The sequence below is a fragment of the Felis catus genome, chromosome B2, assembly GCF_018350175.1.
Source record: "Felis catus isolate Fca126 chromosome B2, F.catus_Fca126_mat1.0, whole genome shotgun sequence".
In the NCBI taxonomy this organism is placed as follows: Eukaryota; Metazoa; Chordata; class Mammalia; order Carnivora; family Felidae; genus Felis; species Felis catus.
In genome coordinates, this window is record NC_058372.1 from 113,073,308 (window position 1) to 113,095,547 (window position 22,240).

Below are 22,240 nucleotides of genomic sequence, written 5' to 3' on the forward strand. Positions count from 1 at the left end.
CCTTGCATGCAGGAGCAGGCCCCACGTACTAGCGTTACCGTCAAGCCAAGCCACTGCAACAGCATTGCTGCTCCTTTGGGAAGGGGGACCGGAGGGGGACTGTCACTCCTCCGGAAGCTAGCAGGTGTCTGATCCTCGGCATGTCCAAAACAACTCCTCATGCCCCCAAACTTGCTTATTCTCACGTATTCCCATCTCAATTGGTGGTGGTCCAAGCTAGAAACCTAGATATCATCCTAGATTCTTTTCCTTCATCATATCTAGTCAAAGTTTTATTGATTGTGATCTTATATGGTACAGAGACCTCTGCTTCCCTCCATCAAACGTGCCCCAGTCAGCCTGTCTGCATCCTTCACTTGGACTCCCAAGGGCACCTCCAGACCCAACCCAACCACCAGTCTGTTCTCCCATACACAGACTCTTTAAGTAAGCTTTATGTCCTAATTTTATATAAGTAACACCTGCTTATTGTAGGAAATTTGGAAACTACAGAAAAGTACAATGCAGAACATTTAAAAATATGTGACCACCCTTAACAGTTTTGTGCATTTTATTCAGTTCCCTTTTTTCTCATTTATTTTAGGATGTTTTCTTAGGGGTTTCGGGGTAGGGAGTCTTTTTAGTTTTGCAAAGGGCAATCATGTTTTAAGTATAGTTCTGCATCTGGTTTTCCCACCTAACATCTTGTGGGAATTGTGTCATCTTGCAGATTTTTAAGCCTCATTTTAATGGTTGCATGACATTTAAAATCTCAATTATAATTTTTTTAACAATTCCCCACTTTTAGGAATCATTGTGTTGGTTCAAGTTTTTCACAAGGGTGAAATGATCTGCAACCCTTACTGTTCCCTTAGTTTCCTAGGAGTGATATTAGTTGATAGAAGAGTATTAAAGGATCCTATTTTTTTTTTATATATGGCAACTTAACTTGCCAGCAATGTGAGGAATACCCCTCTCACTGTGTTTATTCCAGCAGCAAGGATTATTACTGTTATTCACCCCAAAATTCTGCTAATTTGGAAGCATAAAAATGATATATTTTAATTTTTATTTCCTTGGTTGAGGAAAGAATAGATGAAAAACACGTGTGTGTGTGTGTGTGTGTTTGTGTGTGTGTGATTCCCACTCATTTCCTTTGCTCATTTTTCTAGAAGAATCTTAATACTGAACTCTTTATGATTAAATGATACTAATTTTTTGTCTCCTCTTTTTTTAATATTTATTTATTTTTGAGAGAGAGCAAGAGCAAGGGAGGGGCAGAGAGGGGGAGACAGATGATCTGAAGTAGGCTCTGTGCTGACAACAGCAAGCCAGATGCAGGGCTCAAACTCACAAACTGCAAGATCATGACCTGAGCTGAAGTCAGTCACTCAACGGACTGAGTTGCCCAGGTGCCCCTCTCCTCTATTTTTTCTTGAGAAAGAGATAGCACATGTGTGCAGAAGCATGTGTGTGAGCAGGGGAAGGGCTGGATTTTTTTTGCTTTTGTTTTTGTTTTTTTTTTTCCCCCTATAGTGTTTTTAGGTATGGGTGGCCCTGTAGTATCAATTTAAACCCCACTCAGTCTGCAGTTGATTTATTGATACATGATAGGTAATATTTTTAATAGGTAATTTTTTCCAACACTACTTAATGGTTTCTGATGTTTCCTTCATCATATTTAAAGGTCTCATATATGTTCTGCGCTATCTACTTAACTTGTTTAAATAACACATATGATCAAATACTCCCATGCTTCAAACACTCAGGGACTCTCCATTGCCTACAGTTATCATTACCCACCTGGCCAATCATCAGACCAACACTTGGTGATTTGTTTTCCTTTAACTGACTCTTAGACCTTTACCACTGGAGACAGAAATTTAGTAGGTCTGGGAGAGGATTGTCAGAATCTGTGTTTTTTAAAGCTCCTAGATTTTGAAGAATAGCCAGGTTTTAGACACAGTGGCCCCTAGGGTAAGTTCTCAGCTTCTTCATGGCATTAAGATTCTTGGTTTTCTCCACTTCCATCCTTCACCAGCGTCATCTCTACTTCTCTTCCTTTCTATTCCCAAGCCATAGTGAACCTAGAACAAACATACCTGTTTTCCTTCTGTACCCTCCACCCCGACATCTCTCCACGCTGCACCCTCTGCTCTCAAACTGAAGCCCCATCCGCTCTGTGAATAAGCCATCTCCCAAGGCTCTAGGTGCCCCCACCTTTGAGTTGCTACTATTAGCATTTGTAATACATGGAGTGGCATTCATATTATTTATAAATGTCTCTCTGCTGTCTCTTCACCCTCTTGAGACTGTGGACTGCTTTGTGTCCCCAAGCCTGGCCAAGTACCTGATACGTGCCATCATCGAGAGAGAGATCAGTAAATGCTAGCTGTTGTGAAGTGCCAGTAACTGAAGAGAGTGCCAGTGCTGTCTCACTGGCACAAAATCCAAGTGATTCTGCCCCAATTTGTGTCCCGGTTCATGCATTGAAAATCAGTTCCAGCTGACCTGGGTCTGGTCATGGAGTTATCTGCCAGAATTCTCATGAGAACACACCCCAGCTTGAGCTGTACAATAGCACTCTGATGTGCTCAGCAGTACCCAAAAACAAAAGCCATTTGGATCTGGAAGAGTCACAGAACGATCACTGAAAATTGATGCAGTGGTCATCTACATGTTTTCCCAACCCCCTGCCATCTGATCTGGGAAGTAGAGGAGAACTCATCATGCTTATTAGTCATTAAGATGAGTACTCTAAAAGGTAAGGAGGTAAATGTACCTTTGTCAGCTCTTTTGAAACACTGAATGTAAAGTAGCCTTCTTCTCAGCCTCATATAAACCAGGATGTTCTCCCATTCTTTTAAGGTCCGCATATCCGACAAACATAATGTGTCATTGAGGTGAAATGCCCTTGTTGTAAGTGTAATATACCTACCTTGGGTAAAGGCTCCTTTGAGATTCAAACCTATGTCAGGAACATACATGAAGTTTAAAAATGGAAATTTAGCTTTAGAGAAGGTGCTGGGAAAAAACTCTGAAGAGGCAGGACTAGAAGAGCTAGCTTAGCCAGAGGACTATTAGGAAGAAAAGTATAAGAAGAAAAGGGGAAAAAAAAGAAACAAAACAACAATGGAGTTTTGTTGCAGTTAGGAAACTACCGTTTCAAAGGTGAAAGTGTCATTTTACAGCCTCACAGCAATGCCTGACAGGAAGTGTGTGTTTGCTCTAAATCCTAATTTGGGTGTGTTCCTGTAGAAATGTTGAGCCCTCTCCTAAGGGAAACAGAAACTCAATCATGCAGGAAACTAGATACTGCAAAAACAGTTGTAGCTCAGCGTGGCCGTAAGCAACAGTGGTGTGAAGGCAGAGAAAAAAGCTGTTCCTCGTTAGAAAGCAAGCAGAAGGTTCTCCCCCGTCAGGATGCGAGACCGAAGGTTGCCCTTGGACATTCAGATTTTCTATTGTGCCAGACCGGACCAAGAGCCTTTTGTGAAGGTATGCTGGAGTCCCTGGGAGCTAATAAGATGTCAGTGAATCCTCAGAGATCTGCAACTCAGTATGTTTTCAGATGCTTTCTAATGAGAAAGGATTGTGTTGACATTTCAGCGGAACGTTTGGGAGATGGATATGATGTGGTTTGCCCCTTCAAAAGCCCCTATTTTATTCTTTTTCATTCCATAGCCCTCTTTGTACCTGTATTAAATGTGGAGTTCACAAAAAAAGTGCGCTTTATTTAATACATTTAAAATGCTGGGTTTGTGATTCTTTGACAGTGTTTTTGTTTTGTTTTTGTTTTTTAAGTAAATCTCCCATGAGAAGATAGTAAAATTTGTTAGCTAATTTCCTTACCTATAAATCTAGTTCAGATAGTGGCAGGTAACTATCACTGTGCATATTGGAAATGGAGTAGTGCATTATCTGACAACTTTGACTAAATGTAACTTAAATGTTGTTTTTCTCTATGATGCAAAAGTGACTAAATATAGTACCCAGGTATTCTGCTGAACTAATCACCCTATCTGTATCATTCAATTTCAAAATAATTTAGTGATTTATCCAGACGTTAGGAGGGGCAAAAAATAGATTAAAATTTTTTTTAAGTTTATTTTGAGAGAGAAAGAGAGAGAGACCGCAAGCGCAAGGAGGGGAGGGAGCAGAGAGAGAGAATCCCAAGCAGGCTCTGCCCTGTCAGTCAGCACAGGAGGCCCTGAGATCATGACCTGAGCCAAAATCAAGAGTCAGATGCTTAACAGACTGAGCCACCCAGGCATCCCCCCCCCCCCAAAATAGATTTTAAATTGAAATGGACTTTGGTTGTTCATAAGCAAGTTACAGTGAAATAATAAATGTGTATAAAATCATGTTTCTCAGTTTTGAAGGAAAAAATATTTTGATAGTTTCTAAATCATACATAAAGAATTGTCACCTAATTGTAATTTAGACTAAATTTAGTTTTGTGTCTCTTTGTATTGTTGCTTCTAGTGGATGTTACCATTTGTTATTTCTTCAGCGTTTGTTGCTATGTGCCATAGCCTTGAGAGAAAACATTCGTAGGAGTCTTGATTTAAAAACTATCCTTATCTGGTCGCTTGGGTGGCTCAGTCGGTTAAGTGTCCGACTTCAGCTCAGGTCATGATCTCAGTCTGTGGGTTTCAGCCGGGAATTGGGCTCTGTGCTGACAGCTCAGAGCCTGGAGCCTGCTTTGGATTCTGTGTCTCCCTCTCTTTCTGCCCCTCCCCTGCTCATGCTCTGTCTCTCTCTGTCTCAAAAATAAATTTAAAAAAAATTAAAAAAAAAACTAATCTTACTTACCAATTATCCTGTTTATAGAAGACTTACAGAATGATTCCTGATTTGTCCCTTAACAATTCAAATTTAGATGCAGGGTATGTCACCTGTAGAGTTATGCATAATGATACACCCTCAATGAGCACTTGGCAGCCATAGTAAAGGTGGAAACCCTATGACTTTAATTTGTACGTATTAAGTACCTCAGCTGAACTGTGTTAAATTCTGCATTTGTTCAGAAATTGAAGTTGAAATTAGCCCTTTTCCCAGAGTCCTGGTTCAGTTTACGTCTTACTGCTAAAACTCCACCTGTTCTGGGCAACCGTGTACCTGAGGCCGTTTTTAGCAGGCAACAGAAAAGCAAGCATATCAGGTTTTGGGGGCTTTGTCTTCTCCGTTTCAGATCATCACTGTTGAGGAGGCAAAGCGCAGGAAGAGCACCTGCAGCTACTATGAAGAGGACGACGAAGTGGCCCTACCAGTCCTGCAGCCCCATAGCGCACTCCTGGAGAACATGCACATCGAGCAGGTGGGCGCTCCCCTGGGACATAGGGCGGGGCTTCCAGGCCTGAAAAAGGCATTTTCCATCCCTGACTGCATTTGCTCCTCTCACTGGGGGTGAAGGAAGGGCCAGGGTTTAAAGAAAGAACACCAGCAGCCCAACCAATGTCCGTGTCCTTTCTCCGCTTCAGAAGGTTACGTTAGCACTCCGGGTCACCTTCGTGGGAGTCTGGAGACTTGGCCAGAAACTACATCCATCTCCTAAACCTGAATGAAAAGCCACTTCATGTCTTCAAAACAGTTTTTAAATTGTCCTACCACAGTCCTGTGCATATTCCTAACACTCACAAGAGGATTTAAATTTATCCTGGTGATTACTGCAGAGTTCTAATGGTTTTTCAACTTTTTGGGTTCAATTAAAGTCATATAGCAAATACACTTCCCTAGCTTTATGAAAACTACCTACCACTAGGAATAATTTTCCTTTTTTTCTGTAATTTTCCTTGTTCACTTTATATTTTCTGAAAATCTCTTCAATTCTTATGAAATACTATCATGTGCTGCGTTTGAACTTGAGTAAGGAATCCCTTGCATTTCTCCCACTAGCCAACTCAGAAATCTGCATTTCAGAGACATTAAAGAATCGAGTTCAATCTCTCAATTTGCAGATGAGCCTGTGAAGGCTCAGGAAAGCCGGGAGACTTGAGCAAGCAGTTATGGAGATGGAGTTCATGCTGATATTAGAACTGATGTTAAGCATTCTGAAAACTTCCTTACTTCATAGCCTCCTTTGTCAGTAGTTTTGAAGAGATATGCATTATTGGTATTTATGGCAGCCCAGTTCAAGCTAAATGTTAATGTAGGTGAAAGATACGAGCAAGATGAGGACAGACTGCATTTATTTGACTACTAGCATAAAACACCTATGTTTTCTTGTTCTCACTTCTGTGAGAAGCTGCCAATATCAGTAGTAGTTCTGAGCTTATGAGCATTTAGAAAGAACCATCGGAGAACCATGAACTGTTTGCTGAAGGTCAGGTTGAAGTGTAAAAGGGAGGGCTCGTGTCTAATTCATATCAAGCTGGGTGCTGTATCTTCAAATGCATAGTTGCATAGTGACCCCTCATTCATGGCCCTGAAAGGGAATGTGTGCTCTGGCTGGCATCCCTACCAAGGTCAACACCATCAAGCAGTGATTCTCGCTTCTCTTTCTTGGTTTATAGTGACAAATATTTGCCAGAGTAAAGAGGAACAACATGTGAGTAAGTGTGATTTTGAGTTTGAGCCTCAGGTTCTTGCTTTGTGCTGTAAGCTTATGAGGGATTTGTGGGCAAACTGTATATTTACATCTCCATCTTTGGATTTGCAGCTGGCCCGACGTCTTCCAGCAAGGGTACAAGGGTATCCATGGAGACTTGCATATAGCACATTAGAGCATGGGACCAGTTTGAAAACTCTTTATCGGAAGTCAGCATCGCTAGATAGTCCTGTCCTGTTGGTCATCAAAGATATGGATAATCAGGTGAGGCTTGTTCTTTCATAGAAAAACAAAAATAATTTATTTATTTTGAGAGAGGGGGGAAGGGACAGAGAGAGAGGGAAGGGCAGAGAGAGAGAGAATCTTAAGCAGGCTCTGCACTGCCAGTGAGGCTCAAACTCATGAACTTTGAGGTCATGACCTGAGCCAGATTCAAGAGCCAGATGCCCAACCAACTGAGCCACCTAGGCAGCCCTCATAGAAAACATTTGTTTTGATGAAGATTTTCAAACTTACACAACAGGAGAGAGACCAGTACAAAAATTCCTCATCAGCCAGATTTACACTTAGCATGATTTTGCCCCATATGCTTCATCTGTCTTTCTTTGTTGGTTTATCTTCACTGAAGTATTTTGAAGTACATCCCAATTATTATGTCATTTCACCCCTACATACTTCAGAATGCATCTCAAAAAGGAAAATGAAGCGTATCTCCAAATACAGTCATATTCTACAGAATTTTTTTTTCCTGTGCTCACCATACAGTAGGAAGCAATGTTGATATTCCACAGCCTAAAGCCTGAAAAGTTGGAGAAAAGTCAAGTCTGGAAAGGGAGATAGTTACAGAAAACTCTCGTGCCATATCAGAACTCTTTCCAGGAGCTGAGGTAGTACCCACAAACTGTGCCGGCACGGTTGCTGAGATGGAGAGCCATTCAGAGCCAGGGTGTGTTCGACCTGAGGGGCCCGATTGTTATGAAACAGCAAAGAATGCTCTGTACCATTGCTCATTGCCCTTTCACCTGTGCTGTAGTGGGTCTTGGAGGCAGAGGAGAATTCTAGATATTACCCCCATGTACCTTCACTAGTGCTTCTGTCAGTCAGCTTGGGATATGAGTGGAATGTTTATAGGTTTCTTTCATATACTACCTAGTCAGGCATTTGCTCCACAAAAGGAAGACGTCTCATCTGCTATTTATTCACTTTGGTCTGGTCTGTGTTATATCAAGATGAAATTCCTTTACATTTGTAAGATATAGATGTCATTCTTTTCTCTTTCTGTCATGGAAGCAGGTTTTATTCAACAGTCTTTCATTTATTCATATGTTCAGAAAATGTATGAGTGCCTGTTACATATGGGGCACTATTAAGCCCTGGGGAGCTTGCTGTGAAGCTATATAATTGGCATCATTTTAGGGGAATAGATCTTTGCTATCATAATTTGTCTTGGGAGAAATTAGTGGAGACATGGGAGTACTGAAGGCACTGTCTTTCTCAACTGTGATCTTTTCTGGGACTTTATTGCTGTGTTACTATAGATAAAGAAGTATGGGGAGAAGTTTATTATCACGGTTACTGTTATTATTTCTTGATTGATGATACTTTATTTAATCATGATCCAGCTGGGTACAGTCAAGGTAAAAAATTAATAACAAAGGTTGGGGCACCTGGGTGGCTCAGTCCATTAAGTGTCAGACTTTAGCTCAGGTCATGACCTTGTGGTTTGTGGGTTAGAGCCCCATGTAAGGCTCTGTGCTGGTGGTGCAGAGCCTGCTTGGGATTCTCTCTCTCTCTCTCTCTCTCTCTCTGCCTCTCTGTGCCTCTCCCCTGCTTGTATAATCTCCCCCCCCTCTCTCTCTCTCTCTCTCTCTCTCTGTCAATAAATAAACTTTAAAAAATTTAAAAAGTAATAATAACAAAGTACGTGTAAAATGGAATTACTCAGGGATTCAGTGAAATGTTTGAGATGTTGGATGCTATGTTTTAGATGAGATATGGCTAGATGGCTTTAGACCACACACAAACCCTCACCATAAGTATAGATTAGTTCTCGTACTAGTTTACCAAAAGATACCACATTTGTTGGGGAAGGTGTTGGCAACACAGAGCAGGTGTGCAGCACAATTCCACCAAGCCCCCTGTCAGCAGGCATGTAAAGGAGGCCTGTACCTGAAGGCTCCTCTATTCATCAGGAGATGTAGTCTTACTGAATCTGGTACCCTGGAGGCACTTGTGTTTGAAAACACCTGGATACCAACTCTGCTTTCCACACCCCATTCACCCCCAAGGCAAGAATGTGGCTTTGCTGTGTTTGAGGACATGATAGAACAACACCTGTAAATCTGTCTGGGAATGAATTATGGAAAATTCTAATACAAAAGAATTACATATGCAGAATGGTAGCAGTAAGGAGCTCTGCAGAATCCGTCGTCAGTGAAACAGCCATAACTGGTAGAAATTATAAAAACAATAATCACTTAAAGTCTCTGAAAATTGTCCTAAGGGCATACAGCAAGTGAACAAACATTTATTTAAGAAAACCTAACAAATCACTAGTACTAGTGAGATTCTGTGGCATCTGAAGCACAACCTGCTTCCTTCCCTGCAGCCCTCAGTTCAGACTGATGGAAGCTCCTGTGTGGACAAGAAGATGGGGTTCCCACTTCCCCCAGCTCCCATGCAAGGGCTATGATATACTTTCTAGGGGCAGGTCCCCAGCACTTCTTATAACCTACCCAAGATCGGTGTTTCAGAGGCTAAATTCCAGGCAAGTATGGCTTAGACGTAGAGGATTCTTTTCTTCTACCCAACCTCTATTCATAGGGGAGATGCTCTACCTTAGGCATAGGAGAAGATAGGAGCATAAAGCCCTTGCCTCAGCTCTTAGAGCAGACATTCCATGCCAGCTGAGGCAAGCCAAGACCAGTGGCTGCTGCTTCGCCCACCAGAAACCCTGGCTCCTAGCTCTAGGAGAAAAGGCGGATCATAAGACACAGAGCTCTGCTAACCTCCTCCGATGGACACACCCAAGTTAGAATTGTAGAACGGTTCTCTCTGAAAAAGACCTGAACACTAGCAGAACAGATCTTCTATAACACAGGACAGAAAAAAAAAAAAAAAAGACAAAAAGAAGCCACATCAAGATGGGTAGAAGGGGCAGAAAAGCAGTCTTGACAGGAACCCACCCCACCCCCCTAGTGACCCACAAGAGGGAGAGAGATCCCGAAACATGCAGCCTCTCTCTGAGAATCTAGGGGTTCAGGTCCCACATTAGACACACTGGCCCATGGGACCCGCACCAGAGGCAGACCCCCAAAATAACTGTCTTTGAAAACCTGAGGCTAATTTTCAGGAGAGCACAAGGGCTGTAGGGAAGGGAAATTCCATCATTGAGGGGCCACACACGGACTCATTTGCTTTGAGTCTCAACACACAGGCAGTAGCTTGAGAAGCACCTGGACCACATGTGAGGAAGATCTGTTGACTAGTTATAGAAAGTATACCAGAGGGGCAGGAGTCTGATGGAGATCTCTCTGTGGATACAGGCACTGGAGGGTGCCATTTTTTTACACTACTTCCTTGCTACCCTAGTGCTGGTGGGTGGTGTTTTTGGTGCTGTCATTTTCCCTTGCTAGTGCTACAGGCTTACCCTGTGTTCCCCTGTAACCCCACCCCACCAGGCTGGCCCAGTGCTCATCCAGCTCGGCCTCTACCCTGCCACACCAGGCACTTAGGCTAGCTCTAGCCCTGTGCTCATCTACCACAGACTCTCCTCAGCCCTGCACTCATCCACTTGTCCACTGTGGCCCTCGTCAGATCCCTTGCACGTGGTCACCCCAGCCTGTGCTTATCTGCCACAACCACTGTCCTGCTAGACACAGTGGGCAAACTTGCCACGGCCTGGCCCCTGTCCATGGCAGAGATCCCCTCAGCCCTTGCCCCACCAGATGTGAAAAGCAGCCTACCTCTGGCCTCCTCCAGACCTGGCGGTACTTACAAAAGCAGGTATGAGGTTAAAAGACAAAAAAGTAAAGATAACAAACTAAGTAGTGTGTGTGTGTGTGTGTGTGTGTGTGTGTGTGTGTGTGTAGAGAGAGAGAGAGAGAGAGAGAGAGAGAAAATCAATAAGAAAACACTGACCTTAAATGACACATTAAACCAGATGAACTTTGAATAGATATAAACAGAACATCCCATCCAAAACCAGCAGAATACACATTCTACTCATGTGTACATAGAACATTCTCTAGGAAAGATCACATGTTAGGCCACAAAACAAGTCTCAGTAAATTCAGTAATACTAAAATTATATCAAGCATCTTCTCTGTACACAGTGGTATGAAACTAAAAAACAATTACTGAATTACCAATAGGCCATTGAAAAAAATGAAAGAAGAAATTTTAAACATACATAGAGAAAAATGAAAACAGAAATACCACATACCAGAATCTACGAGATGCAGCAAAAGCAGTTCTAAAAGAGAAGGTACATGGCAATATAGGCCTGTCTGAAGAAACAAGAAAAATCTCAAGTAATCTAACTTTACACCTAAAGAAACTAGGGGGGGGGGCGGAGAACAAGCCCAAAATTAGTAGAAGGAATGAAACAATAAAGATCAGAGAGGAAATAAATAAAATAAAAATTTTTTTTCATAAGAAATAGAAAAGATCAGTGAAACTAGGAACTGGTTCTTTGCAAAGATAAAACAAATTTGGCAAACTTTTAGCTAGATTCACCAGAAGAAAAGAGGGCCCAAATAAAATCAGAAACGAAAGAGAAGTTAACAACTGATATCACAGAAATATAAAGAATTATAAGAGACTGCTATGAACAGTTATATACCAGGAAATTGAACACCCTAGAAGAAATGGACAAGTTCTTGGAAACATACAGTCTTCCAAGACTGAATCATGAAGAAATAGAAAATCTAAACAGACTGATTATTAGTAAGGAGATTGAATCAGTAATCAAAAACTTCCCAACAAACAAAAGTCCAGGACCAGATGGCTGCACTGGTAAATTTTATCAGACATTCAAAGCAGATTTAATACGTATTCTTCTCAAACTTCCAAAAAATTGAAGAGGATGTAACACTTCCAAACTCAATTATTTTATTTTTATTTTATTTTATATTTTATATTTTAGTTCCTTTTTTAAATATTTTATATTTTTGCTATTTTATATTTTTTATTCTTTCTTAAATTCTAATTAGTTAACATATAGTACAATGTTGGCTTCAATTCCAAACTCATGTTATGAGGCCAGCATTAGCCTGATATCCAATACCAGACAAAAGAGAAAAAAAAGAAAATTACAGGCCATTATCATTAATGAACATAGATGTAAAAATCCTCAAAAAAAAATGGTAGCAAACCAAATTCAACAATACATTAAAAAACTTATACACCATGATCAAATGGGATTTATTCCAGGATGTAAGGATGGTTCAATATTTGCAAATCAATCAATGTGATATGCCACATTAACAAAGTGTAAGTTAAAAATCATAATGATCTTCTGAATAGGTACAGAAAAAGCATTTGATAAAATTCAACATCCATTTATGATACTCTCAACAAAATAAGTGTAGAGGGAATGTACCTCAACATAATAAAGTCCATATAATAAATCCACAGCTAACATACTCACTGGTGAAAAGCTGAAAGCTTTTCCTCTACGGTCACAGACAAGGATGCCCACTCTCTCCACTTTTATTAAACATATTATTGGAATTCCTGGCCAGAGCACTTAGACAAGAGAAAGAAATAAAAGGCATCCAAATTGGAAAGGAAGAAGTAAAACAGTCACTATTTGCTGATGATATGATACTTTATATAGAAAACTCTGAAGACTCCACCAAAAACCTGTTAGAACTGCTAATAATTCAGTAAAGTTCCAGGATACAAAATCAATCTACAGAAATCAATGGCATTTCTATGCACTAATAACGAATTATCAGAAAAATTAAGAAAGCAGTCCTTTTTACAATTATATCAAAAACAGTAAAATAACTAAGAATAAATTTAACCAAGGAGGTGAAAGACCTGTCCACAGAGAACCATAAGACTCTGGTGAAGGAAATTGAACAAGACACAAATGGAAAATATGAGTTCAAAGAATCAATAGTGTTAAAATGTCCATACTACCCAGAGTTTATACAGATTCAATGCAATCCCTGTCAAAATTCCAGTGGTATTTTTCACAGAACTAGAAAAAATAATTTTAAAAAATTGTATGAAACTACAAAAGATCCCAAATAGCCAAAGCGATCTTGAGGAAGTAGAACAAAACTGGAAGTATTACACTCCCTGACTCAAACTATATTACAAAGCTTTAGTAGTTAAAACAGTATGGCATTAGCATAAAAACAGACACACAGATCAATGCAACATATATCCGCATATATATGGATGATTTATGACAAAGGGGCTTAGAACATACAGCGGAGAAATGACAATGTTTTCCGTAAATGATGCCGGGAAAACTGGACAGCCACATGCAAAAGAATGAAATTGGACCACTGTCTTACATCATGTACAAAAATTAATTCAAAATGGATTAAAGTTTTGGACACAATAACTGAAACCATAAGTTTCATGGAAGAAAACATAGTAGGTAAACTCTGTGACATCTATTTTAGTGATGTTTTTGTGAATCTTAATCCAAAGACCAAGGAAACAAAAGCTAAAGTAAACAAATGGGACATCGAACTGAAAAGCTACTGCACTGCAAAGGATAGGGAACCTACTAAATGGGAGAAGATATTTGCAAATCACATATCTAACACAGGATTAATATCCAAAATATATAAAGAACCCATACGACTTTACCAAAAAAATCAAACAATTGGTTAAAAAATGGGTGGAGGATCTGCACAGACATTTTTCTAATGAAGAGTTACAAATGGCCAACAGGCCCATGAAAAGATGTTCCAACATCATTAATTATTAAGCAAATGAAAATCAAAACTACAATGAGATATCATCTCACACAGGTTGGGATGGTTACATCAAAAACACAAGAAATAACAAGTGTTGGTGGGGATGTGGAGAAAAGGGAACCCTCAGACACTGTTGGTAAGAATGTAAATTGGTGCAGCCACTATGAAAAACAGTATGGAGATCCTTCAAAATGTTAAGAGTAGAATTACCATGCTATCCAACTATTCCTCTACTGGGTATTTACTCAAAGAAAATAAAAACATTAATTCAAAAAAATATATGCATCCCAGTGTTCATAGCAGCACTATTTACAGTAAGTAGCTAAGATATGGAAACAACCTAAATGTCTATCTATGAATGCATGGATAAAGAAGATGTGGCATATATACACATGGGTGGATATGCATACTGGAATACTACTAAACCATAAAATTGATTGAAATCTTGTCATTTGTGACAACATGGATGGATCCTGAGGGTATTATATTAAATGAAATAAGTCAGGAAAAAGAAACAGTATGATTTCACTCACGTGGAGTCTAAAACTACAAAAAAATAAATAAAAACAAAAACTTAGACACAACAGATTGATGGTTAAAGGGAAAGGGCAGCAGGTTGTATGCAAAGTGGAAAGAAGGGGTCAAAAGTATGGTTGATGGGTGGTAACTGGATCTGTGGAGATGGTCACTTTGTAATGAATACAGATGTCAAATTATAATGTACATCTGAAGCTCACATAATATTACATTATCAACTTAATCTCAATAAAAAAAATTTTAACTCTTTATGAATATGTAAAAAGAAAGGATGGAGGGTACACAGAGTTTTGAAGCTTTCCCAAAGGAACTGACTTTATTTAGAAGAGTATGGAGAAGTTCAAGCCAAAGGATACTCTAGAAAATGATGAAAATTTTGGTGGTAAACAATTAAGAGGAGGTTGGCATCTGCATGCAGACAACAAGCCAAACTGAAGACCATCTAGTCTACCAGAGAGAACCAGGAAAAGAGACCACTAATGAGGGCCTTCCTGGAGTCAGGGTAAACTTCATAAACTGTTCAAAGAAACCTTTGGGGCAAAGGGGCTCAGTTTTAGTCAAGTTAGACTGTGGAGAAATATACGCCGTAAGGCATTGTGGAAAATAGAGCGATCATCAGGCAATTGATAAAGTCTGATTTATACTAGCTTAATTTCAGTGAGGTGCAGAAATGTTACTCCCTTATCGCTCAATTAAATTTCTCAATTTTTGTGGTAATTTTGTTATATATATTACACTGATATATATTAAAAACCCAAAAATAAATTGTTATGATTATTACTTTATATAAATTTTTCTACTAAAGAAGCTGAGAGGGGGCGCCTGGGTGGCTCCATCGGTTAGGCGTCCGTCCGACTTCGGCTCAGGTCATTATCTCGCAGTTTGTGAGTTCGAGCCCCACGTTGGGCTCTGTGCCGACAGCTCAGAGCCTGGAGTCTGCTTTGGATTCTGTGTCTCCCATCTCTCGGCCCTTCCCCGGCTCATGCTCTGTCTCTCTCTGTCTCTCAATAATAAATAAATGTTAAAATTTTTTTTTAAAAGCTGAGAGAAGAAAGGAGAGCAAATACACATTTATAAATTTTGTTATGTTAACCTTGTTTTTTTTTTTTTTTTTACCACTTTTGGTTGTCTTAATTTTTTCCCCAAGGATTCCTTTGTTCCATTATTGCCAAATGTATTACATTTTTAATGGTTTAGACCCAACAATATCATTATATACATATTAATACAATTCCTTTCTAAATAAATTAATAGAAAAAAGAAAATAGACATTTTCTTATATAGCCACAATGCTATATACCTAACAAAACAGTAATTCCTTAGTATCATCCAATCTCTGGTCCTTAAGTAGGTTTCCATGATTGCTAAGAAATGTTAGCTAAGAAAAAATATAATTAGAATCCTGAGAAGGTGAGTGGGTAAGGTGGCTTTCCCTATTCATTGATCAGAAAAGGAATAACTTTCTTCCACTTCAGGCCATTGCCCTTCTTGTCCTATTTTAAGCCCATGCTTTTAAAAAAAGATGCCTATCACAGCTATACTTTAGTTCTTTCACTGAAATATCACCAGAAGAAGGGAAGTGGATTTTTGATGTTTTTGTTACTGTTTTGTTTGTTCTTAGCAGCTCTAGGGAAAGGTTTGGTAGTAGGGAGTATGAAGAACATTGGTTAGAAAGAGTTTCTAGACTTCTACCCTGTCTAATTTTTAGTATTTCAAGTTGCCAGGAACTACGTGTAATTGGTAAAGAAGAGATTTCACAATGACTGTAATCCAGTTATAATAATTTGAAAAGTTATAAGACATTTTTCAGATAACCCCCATTTATTATTATTTTTTTTAATTTACTTATTTAACTTCAAGTTACTTCACATACAATGTAGTATTGGTATTAGGAGTAAAACCTAGTGATTCATCACTTACAGAGTGCCCTCCTTAATGGCCATCACCCATTTAGCACATTCCCCCTCCCAGTTCCCCTCCAGCAACCCTCAGTTTGTTCTCTATATTTAAGAGTCTCTTAGGTTGGCGTCCCTCTCTGTTTTTATCTTATTTTTCCTTCCCTTCCTCTATGTTCATCTGTTTTGTTTCTTAAATTTGTTTTAAATTTAATGAGTGAAATCCTATGATATTTGTCTTTCTCTGATTGATTTTACTTAGCATTCTTCACAGAGCTAGAACAAACAATCCTAAAATTTTTATGGAACCAGAAAAGACCCCAAATAGCCAAAGTAATGTTGAAAAAGAAAACCAGACCTGGAGGCATCACAATTCCGTACTTCAAGCTGTATTACAAAGCTGTAATCATCAAGACAATATGGTATTGGCACAAAAACAGACACATAGATCAGTGGAATAGAATAGAGAACCGAAATGGACCCACAAATGTATCGCTGACTAATCTTTGACAAAGCAGGAAAGAGTATCCAATGGCAAAAAAGGAAGTTTCTTCAGCAAATGCTGGGAAAATGACAGTAACATGCAGAAGAATGAAACTGGACCACTTCCTTAAACCATACACAAAAATAAGCTCAAAATGGGTGAAAGATCTACATGTGAGACAGGAAACCATGAAAATACTAGAAGAAAAAATGGGCAGCAACCTCTTTGACCTTGGCTGCAGGAGCTTTTTACTGGGCATGCCTCTGGAGGCAATGGAAATAAAAGCAAAAATGAACTGTTTATCTCCTCAAGATAAAAAGCTTCTGCACAGTGAAGGAAACAATCAACAAAACTAAAAGACAACCAGAGGAATGGGAGAAGATACTTGCAAATGACATATCAGATACAGGGTTAATATCCAAAATCTATAAAGAACTTACTGAACTCAACACCCAAAAAGTAAATAATCCAGTGAGGAAATAGGCAGAAGACATGAATGGACACTTTTCCAAAGAAGACATCCAGATGGCTAACAGACACATGAAAAGATGCTAAACATCATTCATCATCAGAGAAATACAGATCAAAACCACAGTGAGATATCACCTCACACCTTTCAGAATGGCTCAAATTAGCAACTCAGGAAACAACAGATATTGGTGAGGATGCAGAGAAAGGGGAGCACTTTGGCACTGTTGGTGGGAATGCAAACTGGTGCAGCCACTTTGGAAAACAGTATGGAGATTCCTCAAAAAACTAAAAGTAGAACTACCCAGCAATTATTCTACTAGGTATTTATCCAAAGGATACAAAAGTGCTGATTTGAAGGGGCACATATGTACCCCAATATTTATAGCAACATTATCAACAATAGCCAAATTACAGAAAGAGCCCAAATCTCCATCGACTGATAAGTGGATAAAGAAGATGTGGTCTGTGGGGCCCCTGGGTGGCTCAGTCAGTTAAGCATCGGACTTTGACTCAGGTCATAATCTCACCATTTGTGAGTTCGAGCCTCGCATCAGGCTCTGTGCTCACAGCTTGGAGCCTGGAGTCTGTTTCAGATTCTGTATGTCTCCCTCTCTCTCTGTGCGCCCCCCCCCCCCCCCCGCTCATGCTCTGTCTCTATCAAAAACAAACACTTAAAAATTTTTTTAAAAGATGTGGTATATATATGCAATGGAATATTATTACTTGGCAATTAAAAAAGAATGAAATCTTGCCATTTGCAACAACATGGATGGAACTAGAGTGCATTGTGCTAAGCCTCCATTTGAAGCAGTGATTCCCAAGTGGGTTTTGAAGTAGAAGGTATATCAGAATCACTTAGGGACATTTTCAAAATATAATGTTCACTCTTGCCAGCTCTCACCCTTGCAAGCACTGCTCAGGATGTGAGGAGGATAGGAAGCTGGGACAGTGGGCCCACATAATCCTGAAAACACTGCTTATTCAAACCCTCAGTAAGGAAAAATGGACAAATTATTGGTTCGAATACATCTAAATCACCCCTAAAGCCCATTGTATTATGGAATTATTTTTTTCTTAAAAGGCATTTCAGCTGAGAGATATTAGATCACTTATGTTAAGGATACAGTTTTAATCAGCATATTGAGAACTAATTTTTATAAATCAAAAGAGAAGACATTTATTATTTCTGGGTAAATATCTGGCCTTGAATCCACTTATAAAACACTTAAGACACATGATTTTGTTCTTTCAACCACTCATTTCAGTGTGCAAGGTGCTTGTTGTTGTTTAATGTTCCCAGTATGTCAACCATATTCACTAAAGGAAATTTGAGCCCATAGTAGACTTTGGAAGTCCTTTAAAATTGGAATAATCTTTGGCCTTTGTCAAATAAGTTTCCCTTGAGCCACTTGAGTTTCAATTAGAACTAGGGATATTTTATTTATCTGCTTGTTGGGGGTGAGCTTTTTATTTAAGAACTCAAATTTAGTAATGGTCTTTGCTGAAAGAGGGTTAATGATATCTTAGAGCAGGATTATGTTAAAATATTTCAGAACGCCACTCTTTGGGACGGTTAGGTTTGAAATTAGATAATGTTTCTGTTTTCTTTTGACAGATTTTTGGAGCATATGCAACTCATCCTTTCAAGTTCAGTGACCACTATTACGGCACAGGCGAAACTTTTCTCTACACATTTAGCCCCAATTTCAAGGTATGTAAATGAGAGAAATACCTAAATTCCTAATGTCCCGGTGTCAGGAGTCTGGATGGGGTTGGAGGTGGGGGACTATCATGGGAGCAGCTGCTGTCCCATAACCTCATTTGGACTCGCTCTAGCCTGGGTCAGCTTTTCATGGTTGTAGCACACAAAGTGCTTTTAGGGCCCCTCATTGGGCCTTGGAAACTGCTCTTGTGCATGTTCTGGGACCCAGGGAGGGATAGCAAGTCAGAGCCAACATGTGCTTGAGAGGTCTTTCCTCTCATAACCCCTTTTAAGCTCTCATCCTGGTGTAGGAAAGATCTGCCAATTAGGAACTTCCTCAGCTAATGGCCAGCTTCCTTCTCTACAGAGGTATTATCCTAATAATTCCCTCTTCACTGATTCTCCAGATTGAAATGTCTGTTCTCTGTCTTGTGTTTCTATCCTAAGGTCTTTAAGTGGAGTGGAGAAAACTCATACTTTATTAATGGAGACATAAGTTCTTTGGAACTTGGTGGTGGAGGGTAAGGTTTTTGTTGTTGTTATTTATTTACCACCTGACCTGTGAGAGTCTGTTTTGACCCAGATAACCAAAACCTGTGTCGGTGATTTTAGCTAGGCCATGTGCTTAGAGTAATTAGGACAGTGGCCTAACATAGATGCTAAGAATCAGAGATGAAATGATTTATGTGTCTAAATGATGGACTACTATCACTTGTCTTTTGGGAAAGATGGGTCATTTAAATGAAATAAAGGAAATGTAGACTTTGTTTTACAAGCAGTTTAGGGTTTTGTCTGTCTATAGCATAAAGGAAAGATGAGGCAAGGGAGGGTAGAAGGTATGCCACGTGAGATTGAAATGTTTTCACCTTTTTTGTATTTTTGATCTTTTCAGGGGACGATTTGGTTTATGGCTAGATGCCGATTTATACCATGGACGAAGCAACTCCTGCAGCACTTTCAATAATGATATTCTTTCCAAAAAGGAAGACTTCATAGTTCAAGACCTCGAGGTATGGACATTCGAGTGAAATTCAGACTGCCTTAAAATACCACATTAAAAAGATTGGGTTCCATCAGCCCTCCTAAAGCTGGCTGGAAGACCTAGCCGCAGCCCAGACTGCTTCATCCCACCATAACGCTTTCTTTCTGCCATCATCTCAGAGCATGGTCACATTGCAGAGCGTTTCTGAAAGGTCCATGTGGAGGGCAGACAACAAAGAAAGAATTTTGAAGTCCGGATTGTTGAAAGACTTTATGCTCCCACTTCCTTCAAATCCATGCAGTGAGGAATCAAAATATTTATAGATGTATGAGTTGAATGCTATTTTTATTTTTGGTAACTGTGAAAAAAAAAGATACTGTGGAAATATATACATGCCTTGTGTATTTATCAACATAATTTTCATTACCAAAATGTACAGCATACTATTGTTTGCCATGGAAAGCTTAGTTTCACTTAGAAAAATTGGAAGTGCTCAGCACTTAAAGGGAATATATGATTTTTTTAATTGTCTTATTTATTATTTCTAGAATATTGTCTAAAATGTGTTGGCAGTTTTTCTTTTAATGTGTCAAATCTTGAAATAAGGAAATGTATACATTTTGTGCTGTTTTGGCAACAAACCCATTTGATTTATATAGTTTTATATTGAATTTTCTTTTGCCCTGATTGTTTAGGGTGATAGGTCTTAAGCAGCATATTCTGAATTTTTAAAAACTCATTACCAATGTTTATTGATTTGACTATTGTAGGCCATCTTTCCATTTAGCCATTAAAAAGATACATTTTTACTTACTCTGAACATAATTGTTGTAAAGAAGAAGCCATTTCTCACAGTTGTAAATTGATATTTACAGAAATGGATACCTTTCTGAATCTAGACTTAGAACAAACCCTGCTTTGAACAGAAAGTGTTTTGCTTCTTATAATATCATGTGTGTTAATAACAAAAACTTTATTTTCATAGTGTTTTGTGCATAATTTCCCCCAAGTTCTTAAATTAATGAACAGGCCTCTGTTTTCAAAGAGACTGAATGTTTTCATTTCTGCATATTTTATACCAAATGAAAAATGTCAAATTAGCCCAATTGTCTTGGTTTCTAGACTCTTTCATTTGAGAAAAAGCAATGCAAAGAAATGCATTCATACAAAAATTGGAATAAAAAGTAAAAACTATTTCTAACATCAACCCATTTTCACATCATAAAATATTCTTTGTTAAAAATGCTAATAAAGCCTTGGTAAAAACTAAACAATATTGCTGATTGCCAAACTTTTATGAAAGCCAAAGACTGCTAATGGAAAAAATTTCTAAATAATAGCCAAAGCTGAGAAGTGGTCTGTCATAAATTACACCCCCTGTGACCTTTGAAAGGGAACATAAATAAGTAGTATTTATATACCTGCATTTAAAAAAATGAAACCATCTTTAGAATGTAGCCTTAAGCTGGCATAATATTTCCTAATTTAGATTATTCTCTTATTAGAATATTTACAAAAGAGAACAAATGCCAAGTGGCCTCCTGTCAGATCAGCAATTATTTTACCCTACTCACATTCCATGCAAGTTGAAATGAATTCTATTAAATCTTAAATATATAACCTGGTGTGCTTTCACCCAGGTTCTCTTATTGAGAACTCTTGATTAACAACATATTGACAGTTTAACCTTAATCTGCTCGTTAAATGATGTGTTGGTGTGAGATATCAGGAATGTCTCATGATGATCAAGTTTACCATTTATGCCATTTGCAACCATATGCTATTAATGAACAAAATGGTCATTTTGCATATAGTTCACTCCTACCTAGTTTAGTCCATGATATTATACTTGTGAGAGCATATCCAGATGCTGTGTTCTCTATTTAAAACAGTATTGTCCAATCAGAAATGTGTGGCCCTTCATTTATGGATATTGAGTATATGTAATGCAGTGCTAGCCCAATATTTTCAATAAAGGAATTTATGCATCCAGTGTGATTTTCTTTCCCGAGGATTCATTCAACAGGTATTTATTGGATGCTAGAAGTTTTACTTGTGTGAGAGGATGATGAAATACGCAAGATTAAACAAGGTCCAGTATTCATGTTTTACTGCTGCCTTGGAAAGTCCGTTTTTGTTCCCAGTGGCCACCCTCTTACTTTCTCATCAGCTCATGAAAACCCGTTACAGTTACTAGAGATAACTCTTGGCTCTACCTACCAGTTTCTCTGTTCTTAATCCTTCTAGCTGTTCTTTGAATAGTTCTTTTTAACATCTCTCTTAACCTACTTCCTAATATCAATGAAGGATCTTACCCTCCGATCAATTATTTTTGATCCCAGCTATCCTGTCTCTGCCCCCTAGGTCCTACAGATGAAGATGTCAGTCTTCATTGCTTCTCAATTTCTCAGTTCATGAATCTACATCAAAAGACTAGGGTGCAAGGGGGCAAACTAATGTCTCACTAGGCTCTGTTGAAAATGGTTTAGATCTATGCCCATGCTACAAGTCACCAGGGACATCCTGAATGAGTGTGAGACGTATTATTGCCCTTTATTTTATGTCCTTTTCTTTATTTACTTTTAAAGTTTTAAAGCCTTGTGAAACAAGACTAACAAAATAACACTTTGCTTTTGAGGAAGGCATTGAGAGTCTCTTAAACAAGAAAGGGAAGCTAAGATTCATGTTCTTTTTAAGAT

At 38.9% G+C, this 22,240-nt stretch overlaps 1 protein-coding gene across 8 annotated transcripts in view; it reads left to right on the forward strand.

Moving 5' to 3' along the window:
• Window positions 1-21,534, forward strand: part of NCOA7 (nuclear receptor coactivator 7) — a 163,979-nt gene extending 142,445 nt beyond the window's left edge. For 6 of the 8 annotated variants that reach the window (XM_045057996.1, XM_045057994.1, XM_045057997.1 and 3 more), the window contains 5 exons: window positions 5,174-5,299; window positions 6,641-6,793; window positions 18,473-18,568; window positions 19,007-19,080; window positions 19,452-21,534. In XM_045057996.1, coding sequence (XP_044913931.1) covers window positions 5,174-5,299; window positions 6,641-6,793; window positions 18,473-18,568; window positions 19,007-19,080; window positions 19,452-19,587 — 585 coding nt within the window. In that variant the 3' untranslated portion in view covers window positions 19,588-21,534. Of the gene's footprint in view, window positions 1-1,559; window positions 3,478-5,173; window positions 5,300-6,640; window positions 6,794-18,472; window positions 18,569-19,006; window positions 19,081-19,451 lie in introns of those variants that run through there. The other 2 variants (XM_045057999.1, XM_045057998.1) reach the window with 2 other exon arrangements.
• Window positions 21,535-22,240: the final 706 nt, after the last annotated feature.